The sequence below is a fragment of the Lotus japonicus genome, chromosome 3 (assembly GCF_012489685.1).
Source record: "Lotus japonicus ecotype B-129 chromosome 3, LjGifu_v1.2".
Lineage (NCBI taxonomy): Eukaryota > Viridiplantae > Streptophyta > Magnoliopsida > Fabales > Fabaceae > Lotus > Lotus japonicus.
The window spans coordinates 69,826,549-69,846,206 of record NC_080043.1 but is presented as its reverse complement, the minus strand read 5'-3'; the positions used below and the strand labels follow the sequence as shown (position 1 = coordinate 69,846,206).

The window sequence follows — 19,658 nt, the reverse complement described above, 5'->3', positions numbered from 1 at the left end:
GGAACAGGGAAACGCTCCAAGTGTGAATTTCATCTTGAATCAACGTCCCTATAATATGGCATACTATCTAGCTAATGGTATCTACCCTTCTTATCCAACTTTCGTCAAATCTATTAGACTTCCTCAAAGTGAACCCGATAAGTGCTTTGCAAAACACCAGGAGACATGTCGGAAGGACATCGAACGTGCATTTGGAGTGCTTCAAGCTCGTTTTAAAATCATCCGTGAACCAGCTCGCTTGTGGGACATAACTGATTTGGGTATCATCATGAGGTCATGCATCATATTACATAATATGATTGTTGAGGATGAACGAGATTCATATGCTCAACGCTGGACCGATTTTGAGCAAGCTGAGGGAAGTGGATCTAGTAAACCGCAACCATACTCGACCGAGGTGTTACCCGCTTTTGCGGATCATGTGCGTGCTAGATCCGAGTTGCGTGATCCAAATGTCTATCACGAACTGCAAGCAGATCTAGTGAAGCACATCTGGGCAAAGTTTGGAATGTATCATGATTAAATATGCTTTGTATCGTACTAATTACGTTATTTGTGTGTTGTGTGTTTAGTTTGTTGTCTTGCATTTTAAGTTAAGAAAATTAAATAAATTATTGTGTGCTTAGTTTGTTGTCTTGCATTTTAAGTTAAGCAAATAAAATATATTACTTTGTGCTTAGTTTCTTTTCTTCCATTTGAAGTTAATAAAATAAAATAAATTATTGTGTATATTTTTTTAAAAAAATATTAAATTGTTAAGTGTTTTAATTTAATTTACATTAAAAAAATATGACGTTAATTTAATTTAATTAAAAAAATAAAAAAAATAAATTAAATTAAATCGATAATAGTTTATTTAATTTAATTTTTATCGAAAATTTTAATTTTATGAAATCATAAAAAGAAAAATATAAAATTAAATTAAAATATGAAATAAAAAAAGTGGTGGGGTAGGGGGTAGGGTGTTGAATGAAAAACCATTGAAGTGGGTAAAAGTTGAATGAAGTGCTGAACTGAAGAGAGAAGGTGATGTGGAGTGTTGGGAAGAGAAAAAGTGGAGTGTTGAGGGTGTTGAATGTTGAAACCATTGGAGATGATCTAAAAAAACAAAAACACATACGTACATATGTGTATGGTTATTTTGACGGCGGGTCATGGATGGAAGGAAACAACCTTGTGTGGGTGTACACAGCCCACACAATGAAACAACCTTTTTCTTTGCAACTACTACAATCTTGGTCACGGTCCACATTTCAAATTGTCTCATTGAATCCTCATCAACATTCGATAAGTCCGTCATTTCAACATTGTTTTTTTTGTCAAGCAACATTGTCTCATAAATTCATCTATTAAACCTTGAACCAATGCCTCAACCAGTTAAGTGATAAGTCCGGTTCTACAAATATTGGTAATTTCAGTTGGTTGAATAACAAATTCTTCTCTTATACTCTTTCTTCAATATGTATTAAATAGGTGAGGCCCTTTGAAAATTTATGCAGAGATATAGACATAATGTTCCAATTGACATTGTTGAGAGGATCTTAATCCCTATGCTCCTAAGATGAGGAAGGAAGAATAAATTTAGCAGAGGAACCAAGAGGCACATGATAATAATTAAGATAACTCAGATTTCTGGTTTTAAAATCGGATTCAGGAATCTTCTGCTTCTTATAGAGTTACTTTACAAGCTGCAGTACCCTAAACAATCTCAGGCTGTAATTGAGAATGGTGGATGCAAAATTCGTGGGGGTTGGAAATATTTTCTTCCTTATCAAATAACCACCTTTGTGGCACTAAATATACATGAGCTGATATGGTCTCACTTTTAAAGGCAGCAAAGGAAATTATTGCTATAATCTCACCTAATATTTCTTTTGCAAGCGAACCCCATAAGTTAATGCCCATTTGTAGTTATCACATCCAAATTGTTTTCTGTCCTGTTTCTATAAGCTGACTTCCGGTGGTTAATCTCTTTCCTGCACATGAACACTTGTATCAACATAAATAGGTATTGCGAAAGGAAATGATAATTACTTGGCAACTATTGTCACTAATTACTTGTTTGGATTAGCTTATCTTTCTTCATAATCAATTCTGACATCAAGAAACTACACACAGAAGCTTCTCTACAGAATTGATTTCGGCCTTAGACTCATTACAAATTGCTTAAACTAAAGTCAATAAATATTAGTTTTTGGAGGTTTTATACACGATTTTAATATCTGGAAATGCACAACCAAACAGACTATTGGAAGTTCACAAAAAGTGAATGATGAGATCATAACACAGAAGAAGATCAGTGAGGCTTGGAAAGGTAGTAATCATCCTCCAACTAGCAGGGGAAAAATAGCAACAAGGCTATATACATACTAGTTCTTGGGCAATTAAGAGCCTGCTTATTTCACCTCTTTTTTTTGGTAAAAACTGTGTGTTTGGTTAAGCTTTTGAAAAAAATTAACCTTAAAACAAATCAATTTCTGATTATTTTGACTAGTTTCTGAAACAAATTATAATTAAAACTACTTTTTAAAATCAAAAAATACTTTTTATGATTATAACTGATCAAAATTGGCTTATGCATTATACAAAATTTCTAAAAAGTAAATCACTTTTCTAGTATAACTGATCCTAAATATGTTCATATGCAAAATCATATGCACACAGGGCTTGAAAAATACATGATAGTGATTTACTTCATTATAATGAAAATAATAATCAGAGCAGAAAATGTTATAAACCTTAAAAGGATATATTTCCTATCAGTCCCAGAAAAAGAAATACAAGAAATACAAAAGACCCGCCTTTCACATCTCATCTAAAAGTCTATGGTCAAGAATTAGAAGAGTGAATTACATATTTCATGTGAATCAACAAGGAATTCCTGATTAATTTAAAAGAATTAAATACCCACTCAAAGACCAAGAAATATTGAGGTCTAGAAAGATCGTCTATGATTCAGAGTTTGGATCACATCAATAATGGGTAGAAAGGGAGAAAAAATCTGGAAGACTGGTGGATGGAGATGAAATTTAAGTTCTTTATCAAAGATTATCAGAGAAAAAAAGTTGAATGTGTAGATTTTGAGAAAAAGTTTTTATTTTTGAAAAAAATCAAACTTAAATAACTCATGACAGATTCAAAAATATGCAGCACTTTCATGTGACCAACTAATTTAAAGTTTTAAACTTTTAATTAAAATATCTAGTTTACACACAAAGGAAAAAAAGTCAATGACTGAGATAATATTAAAGATCAAAGGGCATAGATGAAGACATTTATAAACTGAAAAGGAGAAACCTAAATTTCATATTGGGAGGGGAAGCAGATATTGTAGAATAAAACAAGCATTAGATTTCAGGAAAAACCTGAGACGGTGCCATAATGCATCATAATGAAGAAGACCAGCAATTCTTCGCTTCCTCTCTCTACTGCTATCTACACCACGTTTAACTACTGGTAATTGTTTAATGCCCTTGGCCTCCATTAACTCTTTAGCCATAGCCAAACTAGTATTTGGATAGCAGGTTAAAAGTCCCCGTGCTTGTCCACGATAGCTAATCCCTCGAGTACAAACAGAGGAAACAGGGCATGTGTTCACCTGTCAAATATTCAACATGAATTATGATTGGAAGAGACTGGCAAGAATAATGACAATTCTATCTTTAGCAGTAGAGTAGGAAACAGGTATCAACTTCAGTATTTTCGCAACAGAGCAATTATAACCCATTTACTTCAGCATTATCATGACTTCAAAAAAAAAAAGATAGTCACAATTCTGTTCCAACTGAAATAAAATTTGATTTTTTTTATCCAGTTTAGTTTGTTGTTCAAATTTATTCAGAAAACAATTCAGTCAACATCTTTTCTATTTTCCATTTTTTTCATGAATTCTAGAAAATAGCTATTTCTAAGACAATTTGCAAACAGACACGAGTCTTAAACATATAAAGAGCAGGGGAACTTTCTACATACATCCAGAAGAGCAGAATCACTCATAGAAGTATCACTAGACTTCTCGGACCTACACCTTCTAATGTCACCATATGTCAATATTCCTTCCAGAAAATCTTCTTCATCAACAACCAGCACACAATTTTGCTGGTTGTCATGCATGCATTTGATTGCATCTTTCAGGGTTGTAGATGACGAAACCTTCAGATACAGTACTGACATGGCCTGAGAAACCTGTCAAGAGGAATAGTGACATGATAAGGTAACAAAGTTAACAGATAAAGAACAAGATCCGAAATCAACATCCTGCCGCAGAGTTAACAACAAAAGATGGATGATACAGAAAAAGCTTTTCTCAACCTTAAGATTGTCCAGAAGCAGTTCCTCATCAATTTCTTCCAGATCAGCTGCATCTCCAACAATACAGAGTTCTAAACCGTTCCCATCATTTCCTTGTCTCCAGTTACCCTCATCATCTTCAGCATGTGAAATTGAAGAATATCCTTTTGCTAAGTTTCTTGTATCAGGTGCATCGCTCTCCTTCGTCTGGTTTGTCACTGAGGGAACCCATATTGCCAAACCGACAGCCCCCTGAAAGCAAGTTCAACAATTATACAAGATCAGAACATTAAACATTAATATTTTACATTAAAGATGAGCAAATTACAAGTTAGGGCAGTTGGGACACCTGCATAAAAAAAAGGTTGAGGTTCAAGCCACAAGTGATGTCTATTAGAAAATACTAAACGCATTTCAATGCCAGAGCAGTTCAAACAAAACTACAAAAGCACTTCGTTTCAAAATATCTGCTGTTTAAGATAATTAAACGAGGATCAAGATTGTCAGGGATCGAAATATTGAAGTTTGTTTAAAAGATAGCTATTGAATAGGTTTCTTAATTACTGTAACTGCATCGGAAAAATATGACAAATGCTTCCTTTTTTATAAATAACAGATATAGTGAACATAACAAACTTTACAATATGGATTCGAACAGAGGGAGTAGTTTAAAGATTTTATGAATTCAAACTGCATTAAAAGTTTATCCCTTTCACAGATAAAAATGGTGGAGATATGTCGCACCGATATCAAACCATACTAATTTTAAGAAACATGCAAATCATATAGCAGACAATACTGTAGAGTGTAGATTCACTTTCAACTTCATAACACAAAAAAGTCAAGGTGTCACAGAGAAACAACCTCTAATAACATTGGAAATTTGTTAACCATCCATGAGACAAACAACAGAATGATGTAAGAGTAAACCAATCATCTTTTATTACAGAACAGTGACTCATTTTGTTAGTCGTAAAAACTACAGAACAGTGGAAAGAATGACACAAATGACTCATTTTGTTAGTCGTAAAAACTACAGAACAGTGGAAAACTACACATGCGACAAACTAGGATTTATTATATATAGACATTAATTGAATGATTACCATCAGAGGAAGCAGAATCGTATAATCTTTTGTCAGCTCAAACAGAAGTAGAACTGAAGTCAAAGGCACAGAACAAACAGATGCTAATGTAGCGGCCATTCCAACCTGCGGAAGTTAAATTAACTTCTAATTATATAAATTTCGATGAACCAAATCAGTCTTGAAGTCAGTGATGGTATTTCTAAAACTGCTACAATTCACAGAGTTAGTCAGCTTACTAAAGCATATGCCTGGGGTTGGGCAATAGCAGCATTTCCAGGAATTGCTGAATTGATAACTTCTGCAGCAAAGCCTCCAAACACAGCACCAACTGCAGCACCAATCATTAAACTTGGTGCATAGAGACCGCCTACCAGCCCAGATCCCTTGCAAAGAGCTGTGGCAATGACCTTAGCAGCAGCCAATTGAGTCAGAAGCCATATTCCAGGAGCTGAAGCACTCTTTCCAGTGCGCAAAATTTCTTCCACATTTGTAAAACCCCAATATAATATTCCAGGATATTTAAGAGCAATGATCCCAGCCCCTAAACCACCTAGAGCAGGGCAGACTACAGTAGGAAGGCCAAATTTCTCCTGGATAACCTCAAAAAATTTGTTGAACCAAGCAACCAAACGAGTCATGGCCACACTTACACAACCACATAGCATTCCCAATATCAAGTATAAAGGTAGCTCTGCATGCAATATCATGAGGAAATATCAGACAACACGTGAATCTTGGTAAGGATTTGTTTCAATGAAAAACAGAACGAATCATAGTTAAGATGGTGCCCATGATAATCGTTATCAACAGAGCAGACATACCAGTGACCAACTCTACTAAAATAATAAAACATACCATTGGAGCACTAACAGAAGTTTCAGGTATGGAAGAGTTTAACAGGTAAATTAGAATTTAAATAAAAATTGGAAGATAAAGATGCAAAATTAAGGGGGGAAAAGAATAAATTGTTCAATTTTTCAGTTGGGGGGGGAGAAAGAGAGAGAGAGAGTGAGAGAAGCGAAGCATTTTCCTAGACCCATGTGTCTCAAAATTGGTGTTTGTCTTTAGATTGTATCGTTCTCTTACAAAGTAGCAATCTACCTCAAAGTGCTTGGTCCTTTCAAGGAAAAGATTGAGAACAAGATGTAATACAACAGTGTTATCACAAACAAGTGTCATTTGCATTGCATGTTCTGCCTCAATTGAAGCTCCTTTTAGTAAAAAACGTTTGCAAAGTTGTGGATGTCTCAAGGCTTGGCATTCCGCCTCAGCACTTGATTTTAAAATTACATTATATTTCTTACTTTTCAAGGATATTAGGTTACCTCCTATGAACATAATAACCGAGGTGTATCACCTATCAATAAGAGAACTTGCCCAATCATCATTTGAATATTCACGGTTTGTCTGGTGGTCAAAATAGGGTAAAGATGTGTAGGACAATAGAATTAGGTAAGAGTAGAATAAGAGATGAGTATGATAAACCCCGATCCTATCTAATGTTTGAAATGCATTAAAGACAACGGCAAGATATAACATGATACTTGTCAAACAACTACTTATCTCAAAAGCTTAAGCTGTTGGGTAAGGGTCACTTTAATGGTTTTATATTATATTCTAACATGCCCCCTCACGCAAGAGCCCTTTGAGCTTGAAGCGTAGATAAATGCAGAGGCCCACCTACCATGTGCTTAATTAAATTCCACTTTTTTAATTAGAAAGTGAGGGGAGCAAGGATCGAACTCTAGACCTTTCGGCCATAGAGGCTCTGATACCATGTCAAACAACCACTTATCTCAAAAGCTTAAGCTGTTGGGTAAGGGTCACTTTAATGGTTTTATATTATATTCTAACAATACTTTATAATATCTTGACTATATCTTAGTAATATAAGGTAGCTTAGATTATTCGTTAGGGTTTGTTTGCTTGTTTCTTAATTAGTTTCCCTATTTGACTAGAACTAGAAGCCTACCATTCATATAAATAAGGATCTTAGGTGATGCACAATTTGAGCTGTTGTTTAGTTCAAATGGAAGGAGAGGAACGACTTTGTAGGAACTTTTTACGGCTTCCTCTTTTGTGGAATAAAGTAGTCAGTAGCTCCATTTTGGCGCTCTGCTAACAACTTAATTATAAATCTTGTAAAAGATTTTTAGAAAATTTTCTGAACTGAACATAAGTTAGATTTATTGTAATTGCCATCTATTATAATAGATATCTATGGCAGAGAGAAAATGAGAGAAAACTTAAATCTGAAAGTACTGGTTAGCAGAACTCGGATACAGTTGCAACTAACTATGAGTCTATGAGCCTTCACATGGGCCTAAGGGTGAAAATGATTGATGATTTGTTCCCAAAATTGCCCAAAATTGGACACACCTTCACACGAGTTAGCAGTGGGCTCGAATAGGACAATAACAGTCAAGACTCAAGAAAATAGTATCTGATTCTGTTGCTCTCAAGAGGCTTCATTCGACTTACCAAGGTCTTGATCTTCTTCAAAAAGAAAATGAAGTGTACTTCAGGATTCACATCAAAGTGAGGAAAACAGTGGCCCTTGATGACCACCTCGATCTGTTGCTTCCAAAGAAGGTAGATCTTGTTATCGAGTTTATCAGAAACTGAAAGTGAGAAGGTAATATTGATGCTGATGTAGGAATTGTGTCTGCCAGAAAATGAAGTCATGATGGTGGCAGTGAGTGTAGTGGCTGAGACTTGAGAGTTCGCTGGGGATGGCAGAGGAGGAGAAAACTTTAATCTGATATTTGACTTCTATTTTCCTTCATTTCTAGAGTGAGTACATCAAATATTTATATGAGTGTGGGTTATACAGTTGAATACAGTTGCAACAGTGAGGGTAACAGAATTAACTGACAGCAGCAGCAGTCAGAAGGCTAATATACACACATGGCACTGTACATTTCCACTCTAATTGTAAAGAGAAAAGACTAAGAGAGAGAAAGAGAAATTGTAATGGGATACACTGCAGGGTGCAACCTCCCTCATATATATAATACTAGGTTAAGAGTAGTACAACATGTAGTACAAAGTACATATGGGCCTGGCCCATAGACTCTACATCTAACCCTAACTCTTAACATAATCCTTAATGCTAACACTCCCCCTCAAGCTGGAGCATAGATATTAATCATGCCCAGCTTGTTACAAATAAAATCATTACGCACCCCATTCAAAGCCTTTGTAAACACATCTGCAAGTTGATCGCCTGTTCTAACATAAGAAGTAGATATAAGGTTCTGTTGAAGCTTCTCACGGATAAAATGGCAATCCACCTCAATATGTTTAGTTCTTTCATGAAAAACTGGATTTGATGAGATATGTAGGTCAGCCTGATTATCACACCATAGTTTCATTGGAGATATCCTCTCAATTCCCATCTCACTCAAGATTTGTCCTACCCACATAAGTTCACAAGTAGTTTGAGCCATAGCGCGATATTCAACTTCTGCACTAGATCGTGCCACCACATTTTGCTTCTTGCTTTTCCAAGAAATTAAATTACCTCCCAAAAATACACAATAGCCAGTGGTGGATTTTCTATCCATAGGAGATCCTGCCCAATCAGCATCTGAAAATGCCTCCACTCACATATGTCCATGATCCCTGTACACGATACCTCTTCCTGGAGCTTTCTTCAGATACTTGACAATGCGAATCAATGCTTCCCAATGTGCGTCTGTCGGGGAGGACATAAACTGACTTACAACGCTCACTGGGAAGGCAATATCTGGTCTGGTAACTGTCAAGTAATTCAACTTACCCACCAATCTTCTATATCGTTGTGGGTCAGAGAAAGGAACTCCTTCTGCTGTAAGTTTCATTCCTGGTTCCATAGGGGTCTCACATGGTCTAGATCCCATAAGACCAGTCTCAGCTAGCAAATCCAAAACATACTTCCTCTGAGATATCATAATCCCATTCTTCGAGTACATAACTTCAATGCCCAAAAAGTATTTCAGAATTCCAAGATCTTTGGTCTGAAACTTCGTCTGAAGGAAAGTCTTCAAGTTGCCAATTCCTTCACTATCACTACCTGTAATCACAATATCATCAACATAAACAACCAATAAAATGCAGCCTTTATTAGTTTGCTTGAAAAACACAGTGTGGTCACTCTCGCTTCTTCGTAAACCAAACTCCATAACAACATCACTGAATCGTCCAAACCAGGACCTAGGTGATTGTTTTAGGCCATACAATGATTTCTTGAGTCGACACACTTTCCCACACTCCCCCTGAGCAACAAACCCGGGTGGTTGCTCCATGTATACCTCATCCTGTAAATCACCATGTAAAAATGCATTCTTCACATCTAACTGGAACAAAGGCCAATGATTAGTAGCAGCAAGAGAGATGAGAATGCAAACAGAGGACAATTTAGCAACAGGGGAAAAAGTAACAGTGTAGTCGACCCCATATGTTTGAGCATATCCCTTGGCAACCAACCGAGCTTTCAAGCGAGCCAGAGAACCATCAGGGTTTACTTTAGTAGTGTAAACCCACTTACACCCAACAGCCTGTTTCCCCGCAGGTAAAGGGACCAAATCCCAAGTCACATTATGCTCAAGGGCCAGCATTTCCTCCTCCATAGCCTGCCTCCAACCAACATGTGATAAGGCATCTGAAAGAGACTTAGGCACAGACACAGAATCTAAGGCAGCAACAAAAGACTTAGAGGCAGGTGACAATTTATTGGAAGTGACATAAGAAGAGATGGGGTAAGAGCAAGTGCGTTTACCTTTACGTAAAGCTATAGGGAGGTCCAAATTATCATGAGGGTCTGAAGACACCAGAGGAAGTGAAGGTAGAGAGTGAGTATCCGATGGAGGAGCACTACTCTTCGGCCTGCGACTATATGTCTTCTCATAAAATTGGAAACCTGTACCAGTAGTAGTCTGTGGAGCAGGGGAAATAGTGATATAAGTTAAGAAGGTGTCTTCTGACTCACATACCGGGAAAGAGGAGGGCGACCACCCCGAGAAGGAGCAGTCCTCAAAGAATGTAACATCAGCAGAGACAAGGTAGCGACCAAGATCTGGAGAGAAACAACGGTACCCTTTCTGGGTACGAGAGTAACCCAGGAACACACACTTCAATGACTTTGGATCCAACTTAGTCACTTGAGGCCTGACATCAAGAACAAAACAGGTGCAACCAAATACTTTTGGAGGCAAAGGAAACAAAGAACATGACGGAAACAAGACAGAATAAGGAATAACACCATTTAGCACAGTGGATGGCATGCGATTAATTAAATATGCAGCAGTAAGAACTGCATCAGCCCAAAAACATTTCGGAACCTTCATCTGAAACATCAAAGCCCGAGCAACTTCCATAAGATGCCGGTTTTTACGCTCAGCCACCCCATTTTGTTGTGGTGTAACAATGCAAGAAGACTGATGAATCATGCCATGTTTATCCATAAAAGTACAGAATGGTGCAGAGAAGTACTCTTTGGCATTATCACTACGAAGAATACGTATTGGACAGTTAAATTGAGTACGAATTTCAGCACAAAAGTTACAAAATATAGTGAATAACTCAGATCTGGATTTCATTAAATATAACCATGTTGCACGAGAATAATCATCCACAAATGTGACAAAATACTTGTAACCTAATTTAGAAGTTACAGGGCATGGACCCCATACATCAGAGTGGACAATATGAAATAAAGACATAGCTCTTTTATTCAAACGAGGTAAATAAACACTACGATGGTGTTTAGCAAACTGACAAGACTCACAAGAAAAACTTGATAAGGACTCCAATTGAGGACACAACTTCCTAAGAACTCCTAGAGATGGATGACCGAGACGACAATGAAGCTGGAAAGGAGACACGCTACTGGTACGATAAGCTGTGGATGCCTTCGAGACTTCTTCGTCTAGTAGATACAGTCCATCAGATTCTCTTCCTCTACCAATAATCCTCTGTGTCAACAGATCCTGAAACACAAGAATCCGGAAAGAAGGTTACTGAACACTTTAATGAACGGGTTATTTTGCTAATTGAGAGAAGATTACAAGGAAACTGAGGTAAATAGAGCACAGAGGACATAGTTAAGGTAGAAATTGGGGTGGTATACCCACTCCCCTTAACACGAACAATGGACCCATCAGCAAGGGTTACAGACGAATGAATACTAGAGGAACTAAATGACGAAAAAATACCTGAATCCCCTGTCATATGATCAGTAGCGCCGGAATCAATGATCCAACGCCGTGAGGTAGAGGATAGACACACAGTAGGATTACCTGTTTGGACAAAGGTAGTTGTGGAGGAGGAAGGTGAGGCTAACTGCTGTGAGATCTGAAACTGTGTATATCTGGCAAACTCATCATCACTCATAACCACTGTACGCTTTTCTGGTTGTGTTTGGACAACATCTGACTGGGAAACGTTGTGGGCAAAGCGATTAGGAGCTGACTGTTGAAAATGTTGTTGGTGCTGTTGAGAATTGGGACATTGATTCTTGTAATGACCCAATTCTCCACAACTATAACATTGGATCTGTCCGGAACGTCCACCACGACCTCTAGCACCACCACGACCTCCTCGGCCTCCACCACGTCCGCCACGAAAGCCTGAATGGGCCGCTAAAGCAGAGCGATCAGAAGTATCAACATCTGGAGCAGGTTTGGGCTTCTCAAAAGAGGACCGCATGACTCGAGAGAAGACATCAGTGAGAGTATCCACGTGCTTGCTCGACAAAATCTGAGACCGGACCACCTCAAACTCCTGATCAAGGCCAGATAACCAACTCAATGCTATCAATTTCTTCTGTTGGGCTAGCATATCCTCTTTTGTCTTGCAAGATAGGAGAGAAGTCAATTCCTCAGCATATTTCTTGAATTCCAGAAAATAATCCATCAACTTACGCTTATCCTGTTTCGGACGAAATATCTGCTGCAACAGAGCATAGATGCGATTCAAATTATCAGCTTTCCCAAAAATAAACTGGAGAAACTCCCATAACTCCTTCACTGTTTGACAATGAGTAATCACAGATTGTGTCCGCTTATCAACAGAATTCACCAATAACGCTAGAATGCGTTTATCATCCATCTTCCATTTCGTCGCTGCCGTTGCGTTTGTAGGACAAGACCCCGTCAAATGCTCATCCTTTCCCATTCCTCCAAGGCTGACCTCCACCAAATACTTCCACTCCACATAGTTCTCACCATCCCCATCAAGCTTGATGTCGGTGAGTTTGGACGAAGTAGTCATGAACTCAGTGACTGGGGTCTTCCCTTCACCCGTTGTCTTAGAGTTGTCTTCAGCCATATCTCAGAGAGGAATCACTAAAGAAATAAAAGGAACTCAATACTCAGCGAACTATATGAACGCTGGTTACTAACAGAAAACGCACGTTTCCACCTGTAGAGCACACCGAAACACACCGTTGTACGTCGAAACGTCACCAAATCACCACCGACGGCTGTGAAAATCACTGGGCGTTCCTCAGACAACAAAGACGCCTTGCTCTGTACCTGAAACGTACGCTATCTGGCTCTGAAACAGCACCTTCGCGATTACTCACATAAACCGCGATTTCGGCATTCTGCCGATTTCTTCAAGATCCGGCCGCCAAAAAAAAAAATTATTTCCTACCCCCAGCAACCTTGGTCGGCCCTTTCTGTAGTGGCTGGGAGGGAAAAAAAATTCTTTTTTTTTTTCGGATTTTTTTTTTTTTTACAGGTTGATACCATGTAAAGAGAAAAGACTAAGAGAGAGAAAGAGAAATTGTAATGGGATACACTGCAGGGTGAAGCCTCCCTCATATATATAATACTAGGTTAAGAGTAGTACAACATGTAGTACAAAGTACATATGGGCCTGGCCCATAGACTCTACATCTAACCCTAACTCTTAACATAATCCTTAATGCTAACACTAATATATCAAGTTATTAAGTCATTGAAAAACAGAAACCACTTTTTGAGAATAAAATTCGATTGGATACTCAAAAATTCTTAGGAAGTCGGATATATTTTTCATAAAATCAATAGTTTCAACAACATAATAAAAAATCAATTCAGCAGAAAAACTAAAGCTTCTTTAACATAAAAAGAATAAGAAAGAAAAACCCTATCTAAGATTGAAAGAGACAAATATGATGGCAAACCTAGATTGTATATAATAAACACAGAAATATTGAAGAAAAGTACCAGCAGCAGATTTCAACTGATACTCGGGCACCGTAAAAGCTGATTGTGTTCCCTGTATAACGTTTGATACAGTTGATGAGATAACAGAAGCCAATATAATCATGGCAGTTGTAAATGGAGGAGAATTCTCAGCACGAAGAGGCCTCAGCACAGTTTCAATAGCAAAGAAACAACCAGCAACTGCTGCATTGAAGCCTGAAGCAAGAAAAATTGAAAGCTAAAACAACCAACATTTAGAATTCTAACGGATAATCAGATACTGCAAAAACAAATTCATACTCTTAAACCAAGATCAGCAAGTAAACACAAGATTAATGTAACTCTCCAGCAAAGCTAGGTACCACAAGATAGAAGAAAACTATCCATGGACTCAATTTTTTCGTAGGACAATTTATTTCACTCAAGATGAAGTGGACACATAATTTCACTGTAGCAAGATTGGAACCCAGTACATAGAAACTTATGCTATTCATTCCAATGCTCCATGAAAAAAGACAGTATAAAGCTACTAAAGAGGGCAAATGTTTTTGTTTAAACTTTTATTTCTTTCTTTTTTACAAAGCTACACAAATCACCTAATCACCATATTAGTCCTCAAAAAATCTAGCACTAAATTAGTCCTTCGAATTCAAATATCTAAAACATCACCAAATTAGCCTTTAAAAAGTTCTGTCACCAAATAAATCCCTAAAAGGTTTATTTGTCACAAATTTTGTCTTCTATATAGTCCTTCACAAAGACCTAATTTGGTGATATTTATATCATTGAGGGACTAATTTTTTTAGCGATAAAATTTTTTTGAGACTAATATTGTAACGTTTTAGATCTTTGGCCCTCTCTTCTTTATCTTAATAAGTATTGAATGTAAATTATATGCCAAGAATATTTGGAAAATACTATAGAAGAGGAACCACAAATTCAAGAACTGTTACTAGAATTCCACAAAATGAGGAAAATGAACTTATATAAGCAAATAAACTTTCATGGTTTACTTGGATTTTCTTTTCTTCAGAAGTATTTCAGTATCCAGTAATCAAGTATTTACTATTTAGTCATATGTACCTTTTGAGTTTCCTTTATATTGTTGATATTTTGCACTTTTATCTTGTTTAATAGTGACTAATCACTAATCCTATATAAATGATCAGTTATGAAGTGCTAGCCTAGCCTTCATGACATGTGAATGTGATGTATCTAGGTTTGAATTCTAGGTCTTCTTCTCCCTATCTCCACCTGATCTACTTTGATTTCTTGAGACTTAATTTGTTGGGTTTCCAATGACACAAACCATAATCCAACTTCCCCTTAACTTGCTCTAATTCCTATCAAGCCCTAAAGTTCCAAGCTAACATGTCCTGTTCATACTTCTTGCAAATAGAAACAGTACAAAAAGAATATTACAACATGAATATTGGAGTATGTTACAACAATTTATGTTAATGGGCGTGGGTTAGCACATACAAGTACTATTTTTTTGTCAGACTACCAAATCAAAATTGATAGAAAAATGCCGTCAAATTATGAGGGGGTTCACCAATCAAGTAACCAGTGAAGTAGGAAAAATCCTAACCAATATCACATTTACAAAATGAGTCGAAGTTTCTTTCAGATGATTACTGTTAGAACCCAGCCAAGAAGAAGATAGAAACTATGATATTGTGGAATATGAACCCTAATTCCCAAATAAGAATTAGAGAGAATGTACAAAGTTGCAGAGCATTCGAGAGGCTCTGCTCTCTCCCAAGTCCCAATTTCCTAAATGATCCCAAAAGATACCTAAACTCTTCTAGCAATCCCTTATTTATAGGCTATAAGCCCACTAACACTAAGCCCACTAATAATAAGCCCACTCTAATTCTAGGTCTCTATCATCACTTTCCCCTCAAACATCCACCTTGTCCTCAAGGTGGAAAAAAAGAGAACAAAAAGACCAACAATTGTAACCAGTTGGGCCAGGCCCAATACAACGCAAGCCAAAAATAAAAATCAAAACAGAGTGCTCTCCATGTCCCATCTTGTTTGGATGTTTTGCACAGCCCAATGCTCTCAATCAATTCGGGCTTGGCCCATTCTTTTGGGGAAGAGTTCACCAAGAAGTGTGAACCAGCCACGCACGTTCTCTGTCGCAGAGAAAAATAACGCGAACCTTCACTCCATGTGCTCCCACCGCCGTAACAACCAAGACCGGTGGCCTTCGTCGTAACTGTCAAGTCCGGTGGCTTTGCCGGCGGCCGCAAGACAGTTTCCGATTGGCAACTCATCGCGCTTCCATCCTCTGTTGCATACAAACCCATGTACAGATGAGCACCACATGAACCCAAACACAACCAGATGACGACAGAATCTGCTTCCGCCGCCGTAACCGCAATATCTGGTGGTTTCGCTGGCGGTCGATTGACCTCGTCCGGTTTGCGAGAATCGCTGAGGAAGAAGCGTGAACCACTGTCAACAGGGCCTGGCGATTCAGTCTCCGGCTGACTGGCGAACTCCGACGAGCCAAGAGTTGAGTAGAGAGGTTTCTGTTCAATGATTTTGGGCAAAACGCCGTTCTTCCCACGCTCTGCTTGCGAGACCGACAAGCCACCAGCCGCAAGAATCGAAACCTTCGTTGGCTTCGGTGACTCCTCCACCACCACTCCAACGTGCTCCGCCGGTGCGAACTCCGATTTCACTGTCGTTACAGCCTCCTCTTCTCTCTGCACCGATCCCGTAAGTTGCTCTGTCTCGGAATTCTCTGGTGGGGGTAGCTCGATCTCTGATGGCGCTAACAACACGGAATTCACCTCTGTTTTGGCTTCAATCAAATCTGTTCGTTCCCCCTCCCTGCCTTCTTGCGTTCTAGGGATTTCTTCCTCCCCTGAATCTTGATCTGGTTCTGGCAGGTACAGATCTGCTTCTGGTTCGAATTCTCTCAACAATGCCATCACAAAATCCATCCATGTTGCCCTATGATTTCTTCTTTCCCAGGAATACCACCAGTAGTAAGCTTCTCGCCTCATAGACCTCTTTGCCTCTGAGAATTTCTTCTCTTCTGATATTCCCCTGGCCTCACAATACTGCTCCACACTGATGAGCCACCCCCAAGCCTCTCTTCCATCGAATCTGGGGAACATTTGGCTACCACAGCACCTAGATCGGTGCTCTGATACCATTGTTAGAACCCAGCCAAGAAGAAGATAGAAACTATGATATTGTGGAATATGAACCCTAATTCCCAAATAAGAATTAGAGAGAATGTACAAAGTTGCAGAGCATTCGAGAGGCTCTGCTCTCTCCCAAGTCCCAATTTCCTAAATGATCCCAAAAGATACCTAAACTCTTCTAGCAATCCCTTATTTATAGGCTATAAGCCCACTAACACTAAGCCCACTAATAATAAGCCCACTCTAATTCTAGGTCTCTATCAATTACCTAGACCTAAAATAATTTAATGGGAATCATCAATAAGCTGCCCTCATATGAGTAGACAACCAGGTACAATGGCCCAAGCCCTATGCTTGACAATGCAATGCAATGCAAGGCCGTGAAAAGTTGTAAGCCTTCATCATTAAAAAGTTTCAAGGATGCTAAAGTGACAAGAATTTGAAATTAACAAACATAAAAGGAGTTTTATAAAGTGGCTTCAACAAGATCGCCGGGCTACCTGAAGAAATTCCAGCTGCTGCACCAGCCGCAACAAGTGCTATTCTTCTTTCTCTGTTGTTTTCCATCATTAGTGAGAATCCATTGGCACATGACTTCCCGATATCTACACTAGGACCTTCAGGACCCAATGAGCATCCAGTACCTAAAGTGACTGCAGCCTGAATAGCCTTTATAGTTGGAATGATTCCTGCAAGTAAATCAAAACCTTGTCTTTGAGAGGAATGGCTGGACTGCTTTATTTGGTCTAGTATTTCTAGTAAACCACACATCATGCCAACAATGACCCCTCCAGTGACAGGTATCAAAAGGATTCGATGCCATGTATCGGCCAATCTCTGCAATCGAAGCCAAGCAGCACCCTCATTTGGAGTTCCAGCCCATGCCCATTCATGTATTACATGCACCTAGACGAGCATAGTTCAGTATATATTATCAGATAAATCATCTTGCCTAATGGATTTGGTGAATATTCATACATAAAAACAGGACATGCACAGCAGATAGCCCAAAACCATGACCAATTCCAGTGTTGAAAGAATGAAGCGAAACAGGCAAAAAGAGAGAAAGTCAGGTATTAAAAATTGGTTTGAAATGATGAGGCATCATTTATAAATGCCCAAGTTCTCACGACAATAACATTAAAAAGGTAAAATGAGAGAGTCACAGGTTGAAAAGCAGAAGTACAAGAAAGAACACAGCTAAAAGAAGACTTGATATATATGCAGACAAGATTAGTAAGAAAAAGAGAAGTAATGATTTATGAAGAGTAGACAAATGCCAAGGGTCTAGCATGTCATATTTATTCTCAATGCTTGCAACATACGGGCTGGCCACAGACCATCACAGATATATCCCATAAAAGCTAGCCGATGAGGGTGGCAGACCAACAAGCACATGGGGAGGTAATAACAAGTCACAAAGGTATCTACACAACCAAAAAGATGTCATGTGTAGGTTGAAAGATTCAGACACTAATTCCTTCATCGTACACAACAACTGAGCATATAACTATAACATAAACTCAGGCTTATCTAATTCCTAAACCAGCCCTACTTTTAACAATTGAGACAGTACTTCTAATACTTCAGTTTTAATATTAGAAAAATTATAATGCAATCTCAGAGTACTAGACCAGTCCAGTAATAACATCACTAAGTCATGAACACAGGCCATCTGATTAAATTCACAACATTATATACAATTAAAGCAAGATCTGGATCGCCGAGAGTATTGCTAACTAGTAACTAGCTCACCTAACATCACATTCAAGTTTTTTTTTTCTCCCTTCCATTGAGATCAGTGTTCAAATCTTTCATACATGACAACAAACCCATCTTGGTTTTACAATCTGAACCTCTTCTACATTCATTCTATTATAGCAAGCAACTCTAAAAAACCAAAATTTGTTCCCAAAGATTAAAAATTGGCATACCCCTTTATTGAAAGCAGCGACAAAGAGGCCAGTGGCGAGGCCAAGGAGGCAACCAAGGAGGAGCAAGGCCCATTCAGGCGGAGCACTATCGGCAAGTACATCAGCAGAAGGATCACCAGAACGAAGATCAAACCCCGAATGCGAATCACCATGATGATGATTGTGATCATGATCGTGATCGTGATCTCTACTTCTACCTCCATCACGCTTGAAACTGTGACGGTGGTGACCCGACAACCTCAACAAATCCCTGAACCCTTTGCCGCCGCTGCTGCTACTGCCAACACCGCCATTGGCCGTCACGACGACCGCTTCGGATCCATGAGCGGACTCCAAGTCATCGAGTTCTGCATCTTCCGATGAACCCAGAAGACGGTGCTGATCGTTTTCCGGCATTTGGGATTTTCCTTAAAAACCCATCAACGAAACCGCTTCAAATTCGAAACCCACCTCTTAAATGCTTCAAATTTCGCAACTTTGTTCTTTATTTTTAAGAATTTTGAAGATAGAAACAAGGGGTTGTTGGATGAAGCTTGAAGAATATATGACGATTCCAATGGATCTTGTGGCGTGATAAATACTATGTGATATTAGCGTTACGCACGTTTGCAATCACTTGCTCTGTTCTCTTCTCACAATCAAATCAAATCAAATCAAATCGTTGTCACTTGTTCTTCTTCTTCTTTATTGCTTATTGCTTTTTCTTTACTTCTCGCAACAATCTCATCTCATCTATTTCCCTGCGTTTTTTCTCTTTTTGCAAAATGCAAACACCATAAAACGTGCTTTGTGGAAATTTTGGACACACTTTGTTTTCCTTTTTCTCTTTATTTTTTTATTTTTTTATTTTTTGTCTTTTTTTAAAGCACAAGTATATCGAGATGGTCCGTAGGATAGCTCAAGTGGTAGAACCTGAGGGACATACGGGTTGGATAGGGGAAGTCCAGGGATCGATTCCTGGCGGGTGCAATTTATCTTTCCGATGTACCAAAAAAAAATATATCGAGATGA

The 19,658-nt window shown here is 38.4% G+C and overlaps 1 protein-coding gene across 1 annotated transcript; it reads right to left on the bottom strand.

Moving 5' to 3' along the window:
• Window positions 1-1,605: 1,605 nt before the first annotated feature.
• LOC130745536 (chloride channel protein CLC-f) lies at window positions 1,606-19,405 on the bottom strand. Its single transcript, XM_057597841.1, has 9 exons — window positions 18,648-19,405; window positions 17,214-17,619; window positions 13,571-13,765; window positions 5,615-6,069; window positions 5,397-5,501; window positions 4,312-4,542; window positions 3,973-4,185; window positions 3,366-3,598; window positions 1,606-1,976 (listed from the first exon to the last, which is right to left on the bottom strand). The coding sequence occupies exons 1-9, from the start codon at window positions 19,041-19,043 to the stop codon at window positions 1,895-1,897; spliced, it is 2,316 nt and encodes a 771-aa protein (XP_057453824.1). The 5' UTR covers window positions 19,044-19,405; the 3' UTR covers window positions 1,606-1,894.
• Window positions 19,406-19,658: the final 253 nt, after the last annotated feature.